Source organism: Leptonychotes weddellii, chromosome 15, assembly GCF_054177405.1.
Source record: "Leptonychotes weddellii isolate Sample4059 chromosome 15, ASM5417740v2, whole genome shotgun sequence".
Lineage (NCBI taxonomy): Eukaryota > Metazoa > Chordata > Mammalia > Carnivora > Phocidae > Leptonychotes > Leptonychotes weddellii.
In genome coordinates, this window is record NC_138383.1 from 40,396,693 (window position 1) to 40,414,088 (window position 17,396).

Here is a 17,396-nt window from a genome sequence, read left to right on the forward strand (position 1 = left end):
TCCATGGTGTTTTTCTTAACCTCCTCCACCAGCAAGGGAAAAGCTCCCAGACTCAGCACAGAGGGGATGATTTTCTCCTCTGGATTGAGACCAGGGCCTATGGACTACCCTGGAAGTCTCTTCTCTTCCATTTCTCACAAGACCTGACCAAAAAGCCTGTTCTTCTCAGTCTGTTGGGGTCTGAAATAACTGAGATCAGCATGTAACTCCCCTACGTATTAGGAATTTGGAAGCTAGGAGACTGAAAACAATCTTGGAAAGCCAATAACCTTTACTTTCTGCCACATCAAGCCTTTCACTATGACTCTATACCAGAAGCAACATGCCCTCCACCTATCCCCTCAAGTGGAGGTGTCAAGGATGGAGGCCACCCAACTTTGCCCATGGACACAGAACAAGTGAGCACTGCCAGCAGACCCAGTCTGGAACCAGAGACAACAACCAACTCAGTGAAGAGGGAGCCTAATACCTACTTTCTTCCCATTTGACTAGCCCCTCACTTACTATAGAGAAAGCACATTTACACCCAGGCACAGGACAGCCCTCTGTCAAGGGAACAGCCTACAAGGTAGAAAGAGCCAGGCTCTTTATAGGCACCATCCCAGTGTGTCACCACAACTGTCCCATGAGAAACATATCATGCCCTCATTTTGGATGATGACAAGGGCTCAGGAAAAAAAGCAACCTGTCCAAGGTCACACCGAAGGAGAAGAGGGGCTAAATTCTCACCCAGGCCAGTGGGCTGGACTCCAAAGTCCACGTGAGTTCCCTGACATTCATACTTTGAGATGAAGGGATATAGGCAAGAGATGACGTATTAGGAAAATTAAAAGTCACAGAATAAATTTAGCATATTTTCCTGAAGCATTGATTTTAGTTTCACTCATTTGTGGAACATAAGCAATAGCACAGAGGGCTACAGGGAAGGGAGGGAAAACTGCAGGGGGAGAAATCAGAAAGGGAGATGAACCATGAGAGACTCTGGACCCGGGGAAATGAACTGAGGGTCTCAGAAGGGAGGGGGGTGGGGGGAGGGGGTAACAGGGTGATGGGTACTGAGGAGGACACAGGTTGTGATGAGCACTGGGTGTTATATGTAACTAATGAATCACTGAACACTACATCATCAAAAACTAATGATGTACTAATGATGTAATGTATGGGGATTAACATAACATAAAAAAAAACTAATGATGTACTATACAGTGGCTAACTGAACATAATAAAAAAGATAAAAAAGGGGGCTGCTATGAGGGACGATGGACTCTGAAAAACGAACTGAGGGTTCTAGAGGGGAGGGGGGTGGGAGGATGGGTTGGCCTGGTGGTGGGTATTGAGGAGGGCACGTTCTGCATGGAGCACTGGGTGTTATGCACAAACAATGAATCATGGAACACTTCATCTAGAACTAATGATGTAATGTATGGGGATTAACATAAGAATTAAAAAAAAAAAAAGGGGGGGCTGCTGACATATGAAAAAAAAACTGGGGAGAAAAGGTTTTGAACAACTGTTGGCCTTAAAAGATTTTATCACATATATGTGCAAACAAAATAGGTAGAATTTCACTTTCCCTCTCAGCTAATTTTGAAATTATGAATTTTATGAATAATGTTGCTAAGAACATCTTTGTGAAGTGTTTGTGTGGACATGTGTCCAGTTCTCTTGGGTGTGCACCTGGGAGTGGAAATGCTAGGTCGGGTGCTAACTCCATGTTTCACTTTTGAGGAACTGCCAGACTGTTTTCCAAAGGGGCTATAGCATTTTACAATCCCAGTAGCATGTTCTTACATTTTTTAATGGTTGAGAAGAAATCAAAAGGAGAAGAAAATTTCATGACACATGAAAACACTATGAAATTCATATTTTAGTGTCTATAAATGAAGTTTTACTGAAACACAGCTATACCCCTATTCATTTACGTATTAGCTATGGCTGCTTCACGCTTCAGCAGAGTTGAGCTGTTAGGACAGAAACTATATGGCTTACAAAGCCTAAAATATTTACTATCTGGCCCTTTACAGAAAAAGTTTACCAAGCCCTGCCCTAGACTCCGGCCTCCACCTCACTGTGACTCTCTTACTCTGAATGCAGAAAGACTGCACTCCTCATCAGATCGGATGGAACTTCCATTGACAAAGACACAATAACAAAAAACCCTCATCTACTAATCTACTTTTTGGGTCATGGAGTTATGTAGAAATCAGCCAACTAGAGAGAGTCAATTCCCTTACCTGGCCCTAAAGAAGAAAAACACAGACTGTGGTCAGGGACAGAACTTGCCCTGCTGGATTGTAAGCTCCAGGAGGGGCTTCACCCGCAGGAAGGAGGCGGTTTTTCATGTTCACAGAATAGCGATCAATGGGATGCTGAGGCTGCTGGTTACAGGTGCCCCTTGGGCCCTCACACAGAGCTGGAGCTTAGGAGGCACCAGCAGAAGTCTGAGGAGCCAACAAAAGCAAGACTTACCTGCATCTGTCCTTTTAGCCATACAGGAATAGACGGAGGCCTGTAAATCACCCAAGGCCACGCCCACCCGTGTCCCCTGTGGGATTTCAAACCAGGCATGGGAAGTTCTGCCCGCCACACTGCCGGCCTCGGCGATGTCTGGGAGCAGGTGCGTGGGAAAGCCTGAGGCCCTCAATCTGCAATCCAAAAATGGACAGTACATTTACCCGGAGCTGGATTTTTGGGTCTTTGTTGCTTCCAGGAAGCTCAATGAAGGAAAACCCTACAGGACACACATACAAGAAGGGAGGATAGAATCCAGTGTTTTGACAGAGGGCCTCTGTGGCTTTTTTTAAACAATGAGAAACAGACTTGCATTTTTAAAAAAGTGAACACTGGCTTTCAAAAGCTTGGGATTGGCCTTCCAGGGGCGAAAGCCACCAGTTTAAGCAGGGGTGATCAGGAAGAGTTAGAAAGAGCCAGATGTCACCACTATCCAGCCTTCTGTGTTTGAAGGGAACATACTCTGCAAAGGGAGAAAGAGTTTCAGCACACAGTCATAGTCAGTTAGCACCGGCCAAACCAAAGTCAGACCCATCAGTCTCCTGAACACCAACTGCATTCATCACTCGGGGTTAGTAAACAGGGGACTGTCAATTTTACACAACATGCTAGAAAGTCCTTTACCTGAACTACCAGGTGCTTTTTGTTTTTTTACAGAGCTCAGAATTTGGACCCTGAAGGAAGTGAACTTAGAGGGCACAGGATACCTGGATCTGAAATGGCAAACAATTCCTTAAAAAGAACTTTAAAAGACATCCCTCAAGACTACTACTTTCACTTCTTAACCTTTTTTTAAAATTCATTACACTGACAGTTGTTCTTTGAAATCTGCAGGCTCGGTCCGAGTCACAGAGAACGGGGGAGCCCAACCTGGGTCTGGGCAGCTGTAGGGGAGCAGGACAGCAGGGTGTAAGAGGTGTCCCCCTCCGAGGGTTCACTTACAGCCAGGCCCACCCTTGCCTGGTGACTGGACAGGCTGAGGGGCAGGGGAACCTGATTCCTAGGCTCTTGGAATCCTCCACTATTGTTCCCAAATGGGAAAGTCCCACTAAATCCCTCACATTCGAGATTCAGGCCGTTAGCCTGGAGCCAGCTTGCAAGGATATACTCACATTTCCAAGTTCCAGCTTTGGCTCTGAGTGTTGAAATATCCCCAGCTAGCAGCATTCTGGTCGCACATCAGGGATCTTGGCAAGCCACACAGCATGGCAACCACATAGTCATGGATGGTGCCAGCAGCATCGTAGGACCTCAGGAACTCTGGGCTAGTTTTCATATCAAAAACAATTCAACGTAATTGTTGAATAGCAATAGCAACTTGCAAGCCTGAACCACACCTAGCTGCAGGCAGTGGACTCGACATGGCATAGCTGGGTGGCAGCAAGCACCCCACGTGCTGAACTTCCCAGGGTGAGGACCTCCCAGCCACTCACAGCAAAGCTGGCTGGAGTCGGCCTTCAGGGACTGGTCTCAGGGGAGGATGCACCACGCTTGAGAAAGCAGGACACTGGCTGTTCTCAGCAGCCCTGACCCCACCATGAACTTACCATGGAACCCTTGGAAAGTCCCCTGCCCTCTCTGCCTTTTTCTTTCCCCCTCTGGTTTAGAATCAGATAACCAACAAAGAGCCTTCCGAGAAATGAAGCAGTTCTAGACCAAGTCTAGGTCTTGCGACCACACCCTGTGCCAGGCCACCTCACTGAGGGATGCTCCAGCAGGTGGAGTGATGCTGACCGGCGGGAGGTACAGTCCCCTGGCCACTCTCGTTTCCCTGGAAATTCAGCACCCGATTCAAAAATCAGTTGTCCATACCTATTCTTCAAAAGCCAGAAGATGGTTGCACAGCCAAACCCTGAGGCCACACTGAGATGGGACTCTGGCTGGGGCAAAGAAGCCAGGAACCCACTGCTACACCGGCCATCCTGCCATGTGACCAGGTGGCTCACGGCTCCGGGCTCAAACACAGGAGAGGGCCCTCCCTCTGTCCATTCACAGCCTGGAACAAAGGAAATTACCAAAAACAGAGAAAAGAACATCTGACCAGCAGCAACATTTCCTTGAGCGCACTCTGCTAGTGAGGTTACAGCAATGATAATACTTCACTCACGCACGTGGGTTCTGATATCAGAGCACCTGGCTCCACCACCAATGGCTGTGTGACTCAGGCCAAGTCACCTACTCCCTCCATTTATCCCACTTCTTCTGTGTTCCCTTTAATTCATTTTTTTAAAGTTGATATTATATCCCCTCCCACCCTGTCAGAAAAGAAATTTGGCACACTCAAGTCCCCTAGTCTCTGTCCTTCCAACCCTTATCATGATAATATTAGCTAGACTCGATTCTGGATGATGATGGATATATTTTCTCTTTTCCTTTGGTCTTAGCTAATTGATTTTAGACATCAACTTTACTCAGGAATCTGGCCATCTTTACTTAATTTATCTCATTTATCTCTTAAAATCTAGATTTTTTTTTCTCTGCTCTTATTTAAATATTTTACCCCAAACTAGTTCCAGTGTAGTTCGTTCTGTGGCAAAGCATCTAGAAGCCTACATGGCTCAGGATATTTTTGAAGGATGGCTGTGATATTCTAGGTTCTAAGTTCCCTTTCTTCAATACTTAAAAACACTTTGTAGATTTGTGATAGATTGCCACAAATTCCTTGCTACTCCTCCCATTAAGGGGTAGAGTCTAAATCCTCTTTCCTTGAATCCAGGCTGGCCTTGATGATTTGCGAGAGCAAGAGAATGTGGGGGGAGTGACATCCTAGGACTGCCAAGGCTAGGTCATAAGAAGACTTGCAGCTCCCACCAGAGTCTCCTGGAGCACTCACTCTGGGGGAAGCCAGCCACCAGGTAAGAAGTCCCACTACCCTGAGGCTACCATGCTAGAGAAACTATGTGGAGAAATCACATGCAGGCATCTAGCAGGTCATCCTCAGCTGAGTCTAGCCTTCCAGCCTTCCCCACCAAGGCATCAGGCATTGAGTAGAGCCGCTCTGGAACCCTCCAGACCAGTCTGTCCACGAGATGAATACTCCCAGGCAGCCTCTGTCAACCCCATGTAGAGCAGCTCAATCCAATATGTAGAAGTAGATCATACAAGATATGATAAAATAGTTGCTGTTTTAAGTCATGGAGTTTTGGAGGTAGTCTGTTATGCAACAATAGAAAACCAAAATATGATTCCATTGCATTTTTACATAGAATGTTGCTGTTGAAAACTATCTAGTCAATCTGCTTCTAATTTTTATATAGGATCTGGTTTTTCACTCTGTAAGCTTTTGGAATTTTCTTTGTCTCTGAAATCCTTAAAAGTTCACTATAATATATCCAGCTATGAGGTTTTCCTTCTCTCTCTTCTTTGACATTCTATGGGCACCTTTGGTCCAGACTGTTATATCTTATTTTGTCAATTATGGTAAGTAAATTTTCTCCATTAATTCTCCAAATATTTCCTCCTCTACCACTGTTATTTTTCCTTTTCTGGATCTCCTAGTATTCAGATGCTAGCACTTCTACTTGTATCTTCAATATCTCTTACCTTTTGTTTTATATTTTCTACTTCTTTGTTCTTTTCTTCTTCCTTCTGAGAGGTTTCCTAAATTTGCATCTTTCATTCTCTAATTTGTTCTGAAGTTCTATCCATTCTGTTATTAATCCCATCTATTACATTCTTTATTTCAACCATTATATTTTTTATACCTAATATTTCTGCTTGTTTTTTATGTTTTCTTCTTATTGTTTCTTGCTAATATTCTCCTTTCATATATTTTAGTATGTATATCAGGCTAATTTTAAATTCTTAGACTGTCCATTCTAATAGTTTTGCTTCTGAAAGAATCTCCATCTGGGGTTCCTGGGTGGCTCCAAGAGCATCCAGCTCTTGGTTTCAGCTCAGGTCATGATCTCATGGGTCATGGGATCAAGCCCCATATCAGGCTCTGAGCTCAGCGGGCAGTCTACTTGAAGATTCTCTCCTTCTGCCCCTTTCCCCACTCACACTTGCTCCCTCTCCCTCTCTCCCTCTCTAAAATAAAAAATAAATCTTAAAAAAAAAAATCTCCATCAAATCACCCAGCACAATTTTTTTCTTGTGAAACAGCTGTGAACTTGAAACATCTTATTGTCCTGGTCCCTGAACTCATTTTGTTCTGGGAGTATTGGCTACTCTGTCGGGCAGTGTAAATGAGCCAGACCTCAGTCCCTGCCAGCTCCCAAAGGTCTGGGGAGGATGGATGAGAATCCATCCAGCTCCCAAAGGTCTGGGGAGGTCTGGGGTGAATCCACAGCTAACCCATCCCACCCTGAAAAACATCTCTTCGGGTCAGGGCTTCCACTCTGCCCCCCAGGATGAAACAATGTTTTGAGGATCCTTAGATTATAGGTCACCAGCCCTGTGATTTGGGGAGAGACACCTGCTTTTCTCCACTGCCTTGATTTTATTCCTGAAGACACCTCGCTATGGACAAGGTGCTGCTTGTCCCAAAGCCATGACAATCCAGGGGAACCAGCAGTTCCTTATCCTCCCACAGGCAAGGCTGGTTGCGTCTTGCCCTACACCCAAACCATCAACCTACACACACCAACTCCAAGTAGCCCCATCACCCTAGGTTCTCTCACAGTGTTCTCCCCTTTCCTTGGTGTTTTTCTCTTATGATTCTTCTGAAACCAATCTTGGGGGAGAGAGCCAACAATCAAGCTAGTTCAGCAGCTTGGTGGCAAGTGTATCTGGAAGTCCAGGGGTGGAGGACACTTATAACTCTTTCCCGGGTCCTGGTATCTCTTCCTGCCATGTGTTGACTTTACTGTCAAACTAGTAGCAAGGGGAAGGGTTAGAGTTAGGGTTAGGGTGTGTTGTGCATGTTGTGTGTATAGGGTTGTGTGTATTAAATGAGTTAACACATGTAAAGCATTTACAACAGTATCTGACACAGTGAGGACTCAATTAATGTCAGTGATGATAATAATGAAAATGAACCTTTACCTTTTAAACTGTCCATGGTCTAAGACTTCCAACAGTCTTAAAGAAAGAGAATACACCCCCCTACATATCTTTTGTTCTTTCCTCTCCTCATACAAGGGAGATTTCTCACACTTCCACACAATATTAATATAACCATTGCAGCAGAATGGGAAAAGAATGTTGACATTAAGTGCCAGTTGAGAAAAGTTATCAGCAGCAAGAACACTCCAGACCCAATGGACAGAGATGGGAATCTGGCTCCATGTGACATGAGGCAGCCTCCAGATGAGAACAATGCCTGCCATGAAGCAAAGCAGGGCAAAGCCCCACAGGCAGCTGTTTCATGGCTATGTCTGATCTCAAGTCCCAGATTTGGGAGCCAAAACCATTACATTTTCTTATAAATACGTTCATTAAGAACCAAAGAAAGAGGGGCGCCTGGGTGGCTCAGTTGGTTGAGCGACTGCCTTCGGCTCGGGTCATGGTCCCGGGGTCCTGGGATCGAGCCCCGCATCGGGCTCCCTGCTCGGCGGAGAGCCTGCTTCTCCCTCTCCCACTCCCCCTGCTTGTGTTCCCTCTCTCGCTGTGTCTTTCTCTGTCAAATAAATAAATAAAATCTTAAAAAAAAAAAAAAAAGAACCAAAGAAAGAGACTTAACTGCCCCTCCCTCCGGGTTCCAGGCCACGAAACATCCATCCATTTATTCATTCATTCATTCATTCATACTTGCATGATTGAATGACATGTGTATTAAATATCTAATATGTATTAGGCACTGGTTCTAGTCCCTGAGAATACAGCAATGATCAAGGAGAAGTCACTACTTTCATAAAGCTTATCCACTAGGGCTATAGAATATAAACAAGCAAATATATAATACCAGATACTTTTCATTGCTGTGAAGAAATATACAGCAGTGATAGATATTTGGAGGGTGATCAGGGAAGTCCTCTCTAAGGAGGAGGGACCTGAATGGAGTAAGGAAGTGAGCCATAAGAATGTCTAGGGCACATGCTGCAGGTAGATGGGTCAGGGCAAAGGATCTAGGGGATCTTGTCAGTCTCTGCTTGGTATCCCTGGCCAACAGCCAGAAAAGCAGAGGCACGTTACAGATCATGCACCTAAAGCCCATTAAGTTTTACTTGGGGTGACGGGCTCCTCAAAGCAGTGCACCTTCATAACTGTATACTACATCTGTACTTAAACTTCGAGCTGGATTCTTATCCCAGCCCTTAAACCTGGATCTCCGCAGCTTTCTTCCAACCCCTGTATCTGCTTCAAAACTCTGGTCCTTTTTCAAAAAAACAAAAAAAAATTCGGACTACCATTTTTATTTTGTTTGTATTATAAAACAAATATGGAGTTCTTACCATGTAGCAGGTAGTGTTCAAAACACTTCAAAAATATTAATTCACTGAATCTACATAATAGCCTTATCACATAGGTATGATAATTAGTCCCTCTGTACAAAAAAAATGAAGCACAGAAAAGTTAAAAAAAAAATTGCCAAAGGTCACATAGCTACTAAGTGGTAGAACCAGGACTCTCAGTATAAGATGTTCAGATATTAAAGATAATTCTCAGTATAAGATGTTCAGATACTACAGATAAAGCCAAAGGCCTGCTTATATCCCCACCCGGGTCCCAGCCGCCTTCCTGTCCCTGTTAGCCCTTGTGGGTAACCATCGAAATAAAGTTTTTACACTGGCACAACATACTGGGTTCGGTTTGGTTGACTTTATTTTGTTTTTGTCTGTTTTTTAAAAACAAATAGCACTATACTGTATTTCTTTTTCTAGGCGTTGTTTTTATCACCCACCAAACGTTCTGGAGTTCCTTCCACGTCAGTACATATGAATGCACTTATTCTTTCTAACTACTGCAGATCCTGCAGCATGGGCACACCAACATTTATCCATCCATTCCCCTGAGGTTAAATGCCAGTTTTCACTACCATAACAAGAAGGCAAGGAACAACCGTGAGTAGGCATCCTTACGCACATCCATGTGCAAGTAATTTTCCCGAGCAGACTCCCAGTAGCAGAGCTGCTGAGTCATAGCAGCTCTCTTATTTTTAACAGGCCCCATCAAACGGCCCTCCAAACGACTATGCTAATTTACACTACTACCAGCCATATTTAAAAGAACCAATTTTCCACCCCATCTGCCAACTCTTGGCATTTTCAGACTTCGATTTCTTATAATCCAGTGGGTGGGAAATGATTTCTCTTTGTTGTTTTCATCTGCACTGCCCTAATTACTAATGACATCGAGCATCTCTTCATGTGCTTATTAGCCACTTGTATTTCCTCTTCTAGGAACTGCCCGTCTCGGTATCCTTTGCCCATTTTCCACAGAGCCACTTGTCCTTTGTTCTTGGTTTTTTATTATGTACCCATATTCACACTGGCAAATGTTTTCTCCTAGTCGGCTGCTTGCCTTTTAGCTTGGTTTTATGATCCCCACTTCTCTCCTGCTCTTACTGAGCCTGGAAATGGAGTCTACGGGCATAACCACAGACCTCTCAGAACATACTCTGCCTTTCCTCTCCGCCCGCTGGCTGGCCTGTGCCCTTATGGAAGCAATTAGCTCTCTGCTCAGCTCACCGGTGCCTGTCTGTGTCGACGGCCTTGATTGTGCCCTGGAGGATGAGGGCTTCGTCTGCTCATATCTATGTCTCCCGTGGGGTCTAGCATGGAGCCTTATATGTTGTAGGTACCGAAGCCAAACTAATCTATGGCCACCATTAAAAACACAATGACTTGATCCCAAATATGATTCACTCTACTCTACTAAGCAAGTATTATCATCGTCAAAGAGTGGCTTCCCTCCTTCCCAGAAGCAGAAAACAAAACAAGGAGGCATGTGGGCTGGCTCAATGAAATATTAAGCAGCTCTCTCCAACAATGTGGGCAATGGTTTGTGTGGTTGTTACAGAGTCCAGGAAACGGGCAGAAAGGGAGGTGTATGACCAGACCACAATCTTTAGATCTCCGTTGTCCTCTTTGGGAAGGATTTTAGTATTAAAAGGACATTTATTCTCATTAATGCAAAATTAAGGAGTTTAAAAAGCTTTTACAACCTAGACTCCCTCTGAGAGGCCAGCTCTAACACCCTAATCAGCCTTCTCCTCCAACTACTAATTACAGCCAAGCAGCTCCTGTGGTTCCCAAACAGCCTGACAACAGGCAGACAAGAAGGAGGGAAGGAGCAAGAGATCCTGCACTGGCTTCTACAGTCACCCAGGCCCTCCTGGGGACTGATCAAAGGATGCATCGCTAGACACCTGTCCCACTGCTGAGAGGCAGGTCACCACTCACTTGGCCCAGGAGAACTGGAATTACTAACTCTCCAGGCAAAAAGGGGTGAATCCAATGTTCAAATCCCCTGAACTACAGCCCCCAAAGTAGCCATCCATCCTCTACTTAAAATACCTGCCGTAAAATGTTGGTAGCTTTGAAAGTGGGTGATGGGTATGTGTCAGTTCATAATATTCTCCCTACTTTTATGTCTGTATAGAATTTTTTAATAGCTAAAAAAAGGCTTTTTAATGCTTGCTGTAACAGGAACTCATAACATCCTAATCCTTCCTTGGACATTCTTTTGGGAAGTTCCTCCCTTCATTGAGCTACTGCACCCACCTACAGCTCTGGTCCTCCTAGAGGCCTTTAAGAGCTCAGTGTCTAAAGTCAGACCAACCTGGGTTCAAAAGCTGGAGTCACCACTTGCTGCCATTTGACCCTCAGTATATTAACTTCTCTGAACCTCCACTTTTCATCTGCACAATGAGGACAACAATGTAACCTACATCATAAAGATGTTGGGAAAGTTTGATGAGATCATACAGGTAACACCTTTAGCCCAGCACCAAGCATGTAAAGTACTCATTGTTATTTTGCTGGCTTAATAAGCCTCCTCCTGGAGGCCAAACAGAACAGGTCACCTACCTCTGCGTGTGGCAGACCTGATAGAAGACGACCAACTAAATAATACTCAGCACCTTGAGCCCATAAAAAGGATGCCCTGAAATTTAAAAATCACAAACATCTGTGATTATGGCAAACAACAAACATTATGCCCAAATTCAAGTTTCCTCTGTGTCTTGGCATCTCCTTCAACTACACTAATCTTTAGTTGTCTGCATTTGATGCTCTGAGACACCAACAGAAATAAAGAGAAATCTGTGGAAAATCCACTCCACTGAATCCTACAGAGAATCTGAGAGAACTCACTTTTCCCTCACCCTGTTTATGGACAGTGTGTGAGTGGAGAGTTCGCTTACTCATTACACATTTGTACAAGAAAGGATGCACACAAAATACAAGAGGCAGTGTAGGCCACTTTGTTCCCACTTCAGGGTGACCTGATCCTTCAGAGGAGAGCCCTCTGCAGCATTTTGCTATCCCACAGTGATTGCTAGGAGCACATAATCATCCCCAAGGCCCAGCATACCTTGGCCTGTTTTCCAAAACATGACTCCATGCATTTGTCCTGACACTCCAATGCCACAGACGTCCTGGAGCAGCTGCCGAGGAAGCGCAGCAAGGCACTCATTTAGGGCTTGGATGATTCTGCTCACATCCTGCTCCTGCCCCTGGAAACAGAACAGGACATGGTGGGCAGGGGCCCACAGACAGGAGGGAGGAGGAAAGAGGCCTCCAGGAGTTTCCTGGGTAGTAGCTGCAGAGCTAATTGCACTGGGGTCCCTTCCAGGACCCGCTGACTGGCCTCAGGGGTGCCATGTGGGACTGAGGGTTCTCCACCACCTCCAGTAGGGCCTGGAGCAGGAATGTGGTGATCAAGACTCCACTCCCTCCCCGCACAGGTGAGGCGCTGCTGTGGATTAGGTTCAGAAATGGCCAAGGCTCTGCCTTCCACTGTAGGTGAGTCTGAGCTGGGGAAAGCACTGCTTCTGCCATAGAGGAATGGACAGTCTAGCAGGAAGGATAGCAAAACACAGGAAAGACCGTAACGTAAGAAGAAGTTAAGGGTCTATCACAAGGCACACAGAAGGTTGGGGTAAGGGAAGGATGGAACATAGCAGGGAGGAACCTGGCAGGAAAGTTGTAGCCAAGCAAGGCCTCATGGACTAAAGCACTTTAGGACAAGCTCTAGCGTTTGCTTCTACTTAGACTTTAGTTCATCCATGTGGCAAACATTTCCTGAGTGTCTTTAGGGCCAGGCCTTAGACTTGGAAACAAAACACCCACTAGGCAAGGCAGGCAAGGAGGTAATGTCGAGAATACCTGGGCAGAGCGCCAGGGAGATGGTCCATGCAAGGGCTGGCGGCAGATGAGTCTATAAAAGAGGACAGGCTGAGCCCAGTGGGGGACCTCGAGCCCCAGGGTGAGGGGCTCCTCCTAAAGCCAATGGGGAGCACCTCGGGCTTTCTGAATGGGACAGTACCATCATCAGAAGGTTAATTAGGCAATGGTATAAGGTACCCAGAGAGAGACTGATAGTATAGAGAGATTTTTGGGGGGTGGAAATGAGATTCAAGAAAGTCAGGACCATCCTTTCCTGATTTGCCTTTTCTTCTGATTTGCTGCCTCCTTAAGAATTTCTCTAGGCAGAATAACCTTGAAAAACAAAGTCATGAGAAATAAGGAGAATCAAACAGCATACTATTATCTATAAGTCAGATGGTTCTAAGAGACAAAAATATGAATAGAATGCAGGATTTGAAAAAGGTTAAAGGTCTCTGGAATCAGAAGCGAAAACACATTTAGGTATCTTAGAGATAATGAAATGCCAAAACCAATTAAGCAGTATATCCAAATGGGTGGGAGGTCCAGACTAATATAACTTTAAAAGTAGGTGACTCACACCAAAAAACATTTAGGTTCCATGACCATCTCTTCTTTCAAATTATGAAGTCCCTGTTAAAGACTAGAAATCGGACTCCAAGATCCCATCCCCTCCCAGGAGATGCCTCTAATCAGTAAGAAGTCTCAAAAAGCTACGGAGGCCACCACAAAATATACACTTGGAAAAGAAACCCAGATGACATAATTGTTTTCTCAATGATTAAGTAGATTTCGAGTAGACTCCACAGCCAGTGTGGAGCCCAACGTGGGGCTTGAACTCATGACCTTGAGATCAAGACCTGAGCTGAGATCAAAAGTTGAACGCTTAGCCAACTGCGCCCCATGATTAAGTAGATATCAAAGAATTCAAAATCAAGAATTAAATATGCATGTTTAAAAGAGTCATACCTATCTGATTAACATTTGTGCTTAAAGAAACTTCTGAGTATTTGGTATTTTAGGTAAATTTATATGTTTAAGAGAATTTGGCCTAGGTTACCTCTGTAATTGAGTAACTGATCTAGATTTGTGATTATAAATTCAAATCTCACTACTGTACATTTATAAAAGGATTTTAAACATACAAAACATTTAAAGTTTACATAGCTATCCATTTAACTTATTAGATTTACAAGAATTATTTAAGTGTTCTGAAAAGCTTTGGGTCAGGCAACTACAATACGTATATGTGTGTGTGTGTGTGTATAACTAATGTGTAACTAAGGTACTTAACTGAAATGGCATTAAGTATTATTCAAAGGTCCTCAAAAATGATAGTTACATGTTAGACTTATAAATGGAAACAGCTTTATAGGCTAAATTTAAAAGCTTAAGAACTAGGGTTCTGAATTTAATAAATTGAATACTTATTTTTATTTCAACCAAAGTAAAATGTTTCTGGCACACAAATTATCTCAAGGCACAAAATAAACTTATACTTAACAACTAGAAGGACCCACGGAAAACTCAAGCCCCAGGCTAGCCGGCCCAAGGCAGAACGCAGCCTTCGCCTCCTTGGGACAAACCCCTCACTTGCCCTGTCAGTCTGCCGGCCTTGGGCAGGGGCAGTTCTAGGCTCCAAACAAGCATGAATAAAGGAGCAGAAAAAAAGGAAGGTGAGGATGGGTAGGATGGGGGAAGGAGTGCAAAGACAGCACAAACCATTTTCCTGAGGATGCAGCCCCAGATTCTAATAGGACTCTTTATATATGGGAGAGACTATGGCAGAACTGACTGGGCAGTGAGAGACCAGCAGTGAGGTGGTGCATGGCTGTGCACCTGAACTGAGATGTGTTGGGAGTATAAAATACATACCAGACTTCAGGTTTAATATGAAAAAATACACAATATCTTATTAATAGTTTTATATTAATTATTATATATTGAAATGATAGTACATTGGATACATTGGACTAAATTAAATATGCAATTAAAATTGATTTCAAATGTTACTTTTAATACTAGAAAACTGAAAATTACAGGTGTGGGTCACATTTGTGGCTAGAATTCCTTTTGGATGCTGCTGAAGAATTCCCACACAGCCTCAGACGGTGTGTCCACCCAAGACAGAGGAGCCACTGTTTCAAATGGGCCCAGGGTGGGTGAGTTGCGAGGGTGGGGATAGCGGAGGAGGGAAATGGGCCAGGTGGAGGTGAAGACAAGGGGGCAGTCAGTGTTCAGCAATTAGTTCGAGTTTTAGTGGTGAGTGTGATCAGGGAGTAGCTCTCAGACAGTGGGCATACCCACAATGTAACAGGAAAAGTGCTGCCCCCATTCCTTGGTTCAGAATATTCATCCCTCTACAACCAAATCAAATCCTAAAACTTTAGATTTGAGAAAGAACTTAGAAACCCATTCAACCTTCCTCCCCCACACCCCTCTTTACAGATGAGGAAACTGAGGCCTAGAAAGAAGAAATTAGTAACTCAGAAAGGGTCACAGAGATTCCCTCAAAAATCCTGATATTTTAAAGTTGCAAATACCTAAAAGCCTGACTTTCCATACAGCTGCCAAGCTTGACCTTGGTGTATACACTACTTCTTAAGAGTAAAAAGTATGGAAGGAAAAGGAAAGGACAGAGTCATCAGGCATTTCTGTAGCTCAGTGGTCCTCACCCCAGGGGTGATGTTTGTCCCCTGGGGTACATTTGGCAAGATGGAAACATTTTGGGGTGTCACAACTGGGTAGAAGGGTCTATTGGCATGTAGTAGATAAAGGCCAGGGATACTGCTGAATATCCTACAACGCACAGGACGTCTCCCCACAACAAAGAATCATCTAACCCAAGGTATCAACAGTGCCAAGGTTGAGAAATCCTGCTATAGATTAAATTACAGCAATACTGTTTGTCCCAGAGCACAAAACACCTGTGGAGGATGCAAGGGGGGGCTATTCCTGGCCTCTCCTAAACCCCTCATTAGGCAGGTGTGGCACATGGTGTGCCTGTAAACACAGAACAGCCTGCTGAATGCTGTGGGAAGCGGGGAAAGTAGTTTTCAAGAAGTGACCCTATTTCGGGGCCCCTGGGTGGCTCAGTTGGTTAAGCATCCAACTCTTGATCTCAAGCCCAGGTCTTGATCTCAGGGTTGTGAGTTCAAGCCCCGCACTGGGCTCCACGCTGAGCAGGAAGCCTACTTAGAAAAAAAAAAAAAAAAAAAGAGCGGCTTTATTTCAAGAAAAAAGGGTAGTGCCTAAACCTACTCCCTGTAATCCCAGCTCTGCTGCTCACCCCCACAGGTGAAATAATCATTCTAAAATACCCTGATGCCCTAATCAAACTAATTTTGAGTCTCTATGAAAATGCAAAGTGCTCCTGAACTCTTTACCCTCTAAAATGTTTCTGAGCAAGACGGACTCTGAACCCTAAAGAACTGAGTTAGATAAGCAGCAAAAGATTGTGAAAAACAAGCCCTTGGGAGTGGGGCTTAGAAAACCCAGGTTTATGGCTGGAAAGCGCCTTAGAGGCCACCTATTTCAACTGGGAAAACAAGCAGAAATCCAGAAAAAAAAAAAAAGTCATAAGGTTACAAAGAAAGTTCCTGGATATTAATTTCTATTGTCCATTAACTGAACATAGAGCTACCTTTTTAAGAGAATTAATGAAATCCAGCTCTAAGAACTGATGATCTTCCTGAACCCACATCTCCAAACAGACCCCACTGTGGCGAAATTCTCCATTTCTACCCTGTAGCTTTCACAAGACACTAGTTTTAATGTATGATGATCCATCCGATCTTTTTCTCCCGTCTTTGTCTGAGCGGTCCTTCCTCCAAGGTGTCTCAGCCTTTGGGTCCTGGTGTCTTTGCTGACCAAGTGTTTGAATTCCCCAGTCCACCTGCCCAACGAGAAGAGCCGCTTAGGCCCTGATTCTATAGTCTTAGTTCCTGAGGAAAACCCAAATTCTGCCCTGGGGAACAGACTGAATCCTGAACTTAAGGATACCGGCAGGTGTGAGGTGCAGAGGGGTCAAGAACAAGAGGGAGGCCCGAGGTCACACAAGGAGCGCAATTTCCCCAGATCAAAGTACAGAAAGTGGAAGGCAGAGAGCACGGGGATAGAGCGCCCTTAAGCAAGGCCCCCAGAGGCCAGGGAGCCGGATCGGGGTCAGCAGGTGGGAAAAGCTCCTGGGACGAAGCCTAACGGACCAGAAGGAGCTACAGCAGGCAGGCAGAGGCCAGGCAGGCTGGAGAAACCAGGGACACTTCTTTGGAGAAGAGGGGTGTCGAGGAGGCGGCGCCGCTCCAGGACACTGCCTCACCTGGGGCCCTGCCGCCGCGCTCTGGGCCGCCGCCTCGGCCCGCGCAGCCCGGGCACAGCTCGCCAGGACCACAAACCCCGATGGGTCGCCGGGCACGGCCTCCACCAAGGCCGCCTTCACAGACGTAGTGCCCAGGTCGATACCGAGAATGACGGGCCGCGCAGCCATAGCCTCGGAGCGCCGCGCAGCCGACGTCTGGGGGAGTGGCGCCCCCTCCGGCACGCTCCGGCCGGTTCCCAGGCGCCGAGGCGGGGCCGGCCCTTCAGCCACACCCAGCATGGAGGCTTCTGGCCTTCCCATTGGTCGAGGAAGGCGGAGCCCCGCGCGCCGTCCCGGCGGGCCCCGCCTATAGGCGG

The 17,396-nt window shown here is 45.3% G+C and overlaps 1 protein-coding gene across 3 annotated transcripts in view; it reads right to left on the reverse strand.

The window, feature by feature from the left end:
- SHPK (sedoheptulokinase) overlaps nucleotides 1-17,350 on the reverse strand; it is a 32,774-nt gene extending 15,424 nt beyond the window's left edge. For 2 of the 3 annotated variants that reach the window (XR_014140595.1, XM_081805548.1), the window contains exons 1-5: nucleotides 17,041-17,342; nucleotides 11,929-12,070; nucleotides 4,324-4,507; nucleotides 3,624-3,776; nucleotides 2,470-2,645 (exon numbers count right to left, since the gene is read on the reverse strand). Coding sequence is in view for 2 of the 3 variants with exons in the window: in XM_081805548.1 (XP_081661674.1) it covers nucleotides 2,470-2,645; nucleotides 3,624-3,776; nucleotides 4,324-4,507; nucleotides 11,929-12,070; nucleotides 17,041-17,340 (955 nt within the window). In the remaining variant the exon portion in view is untranslated. Of the gene's footprint in view, nucleotides 1-2,469; nucleotides 2,646-3,623; nucleotides 3,777-4,323; nucleotides 4,508-11,928; nucleotides 12,071-17,040 lie in introns of all 3 variants that reach the window. The other variant, XM_081805549.1, reaches the window with a different exon arrangement.
- Between the last annotated feature and the right edge of the window lie 46 nt (nucleotides 17,351-17,396).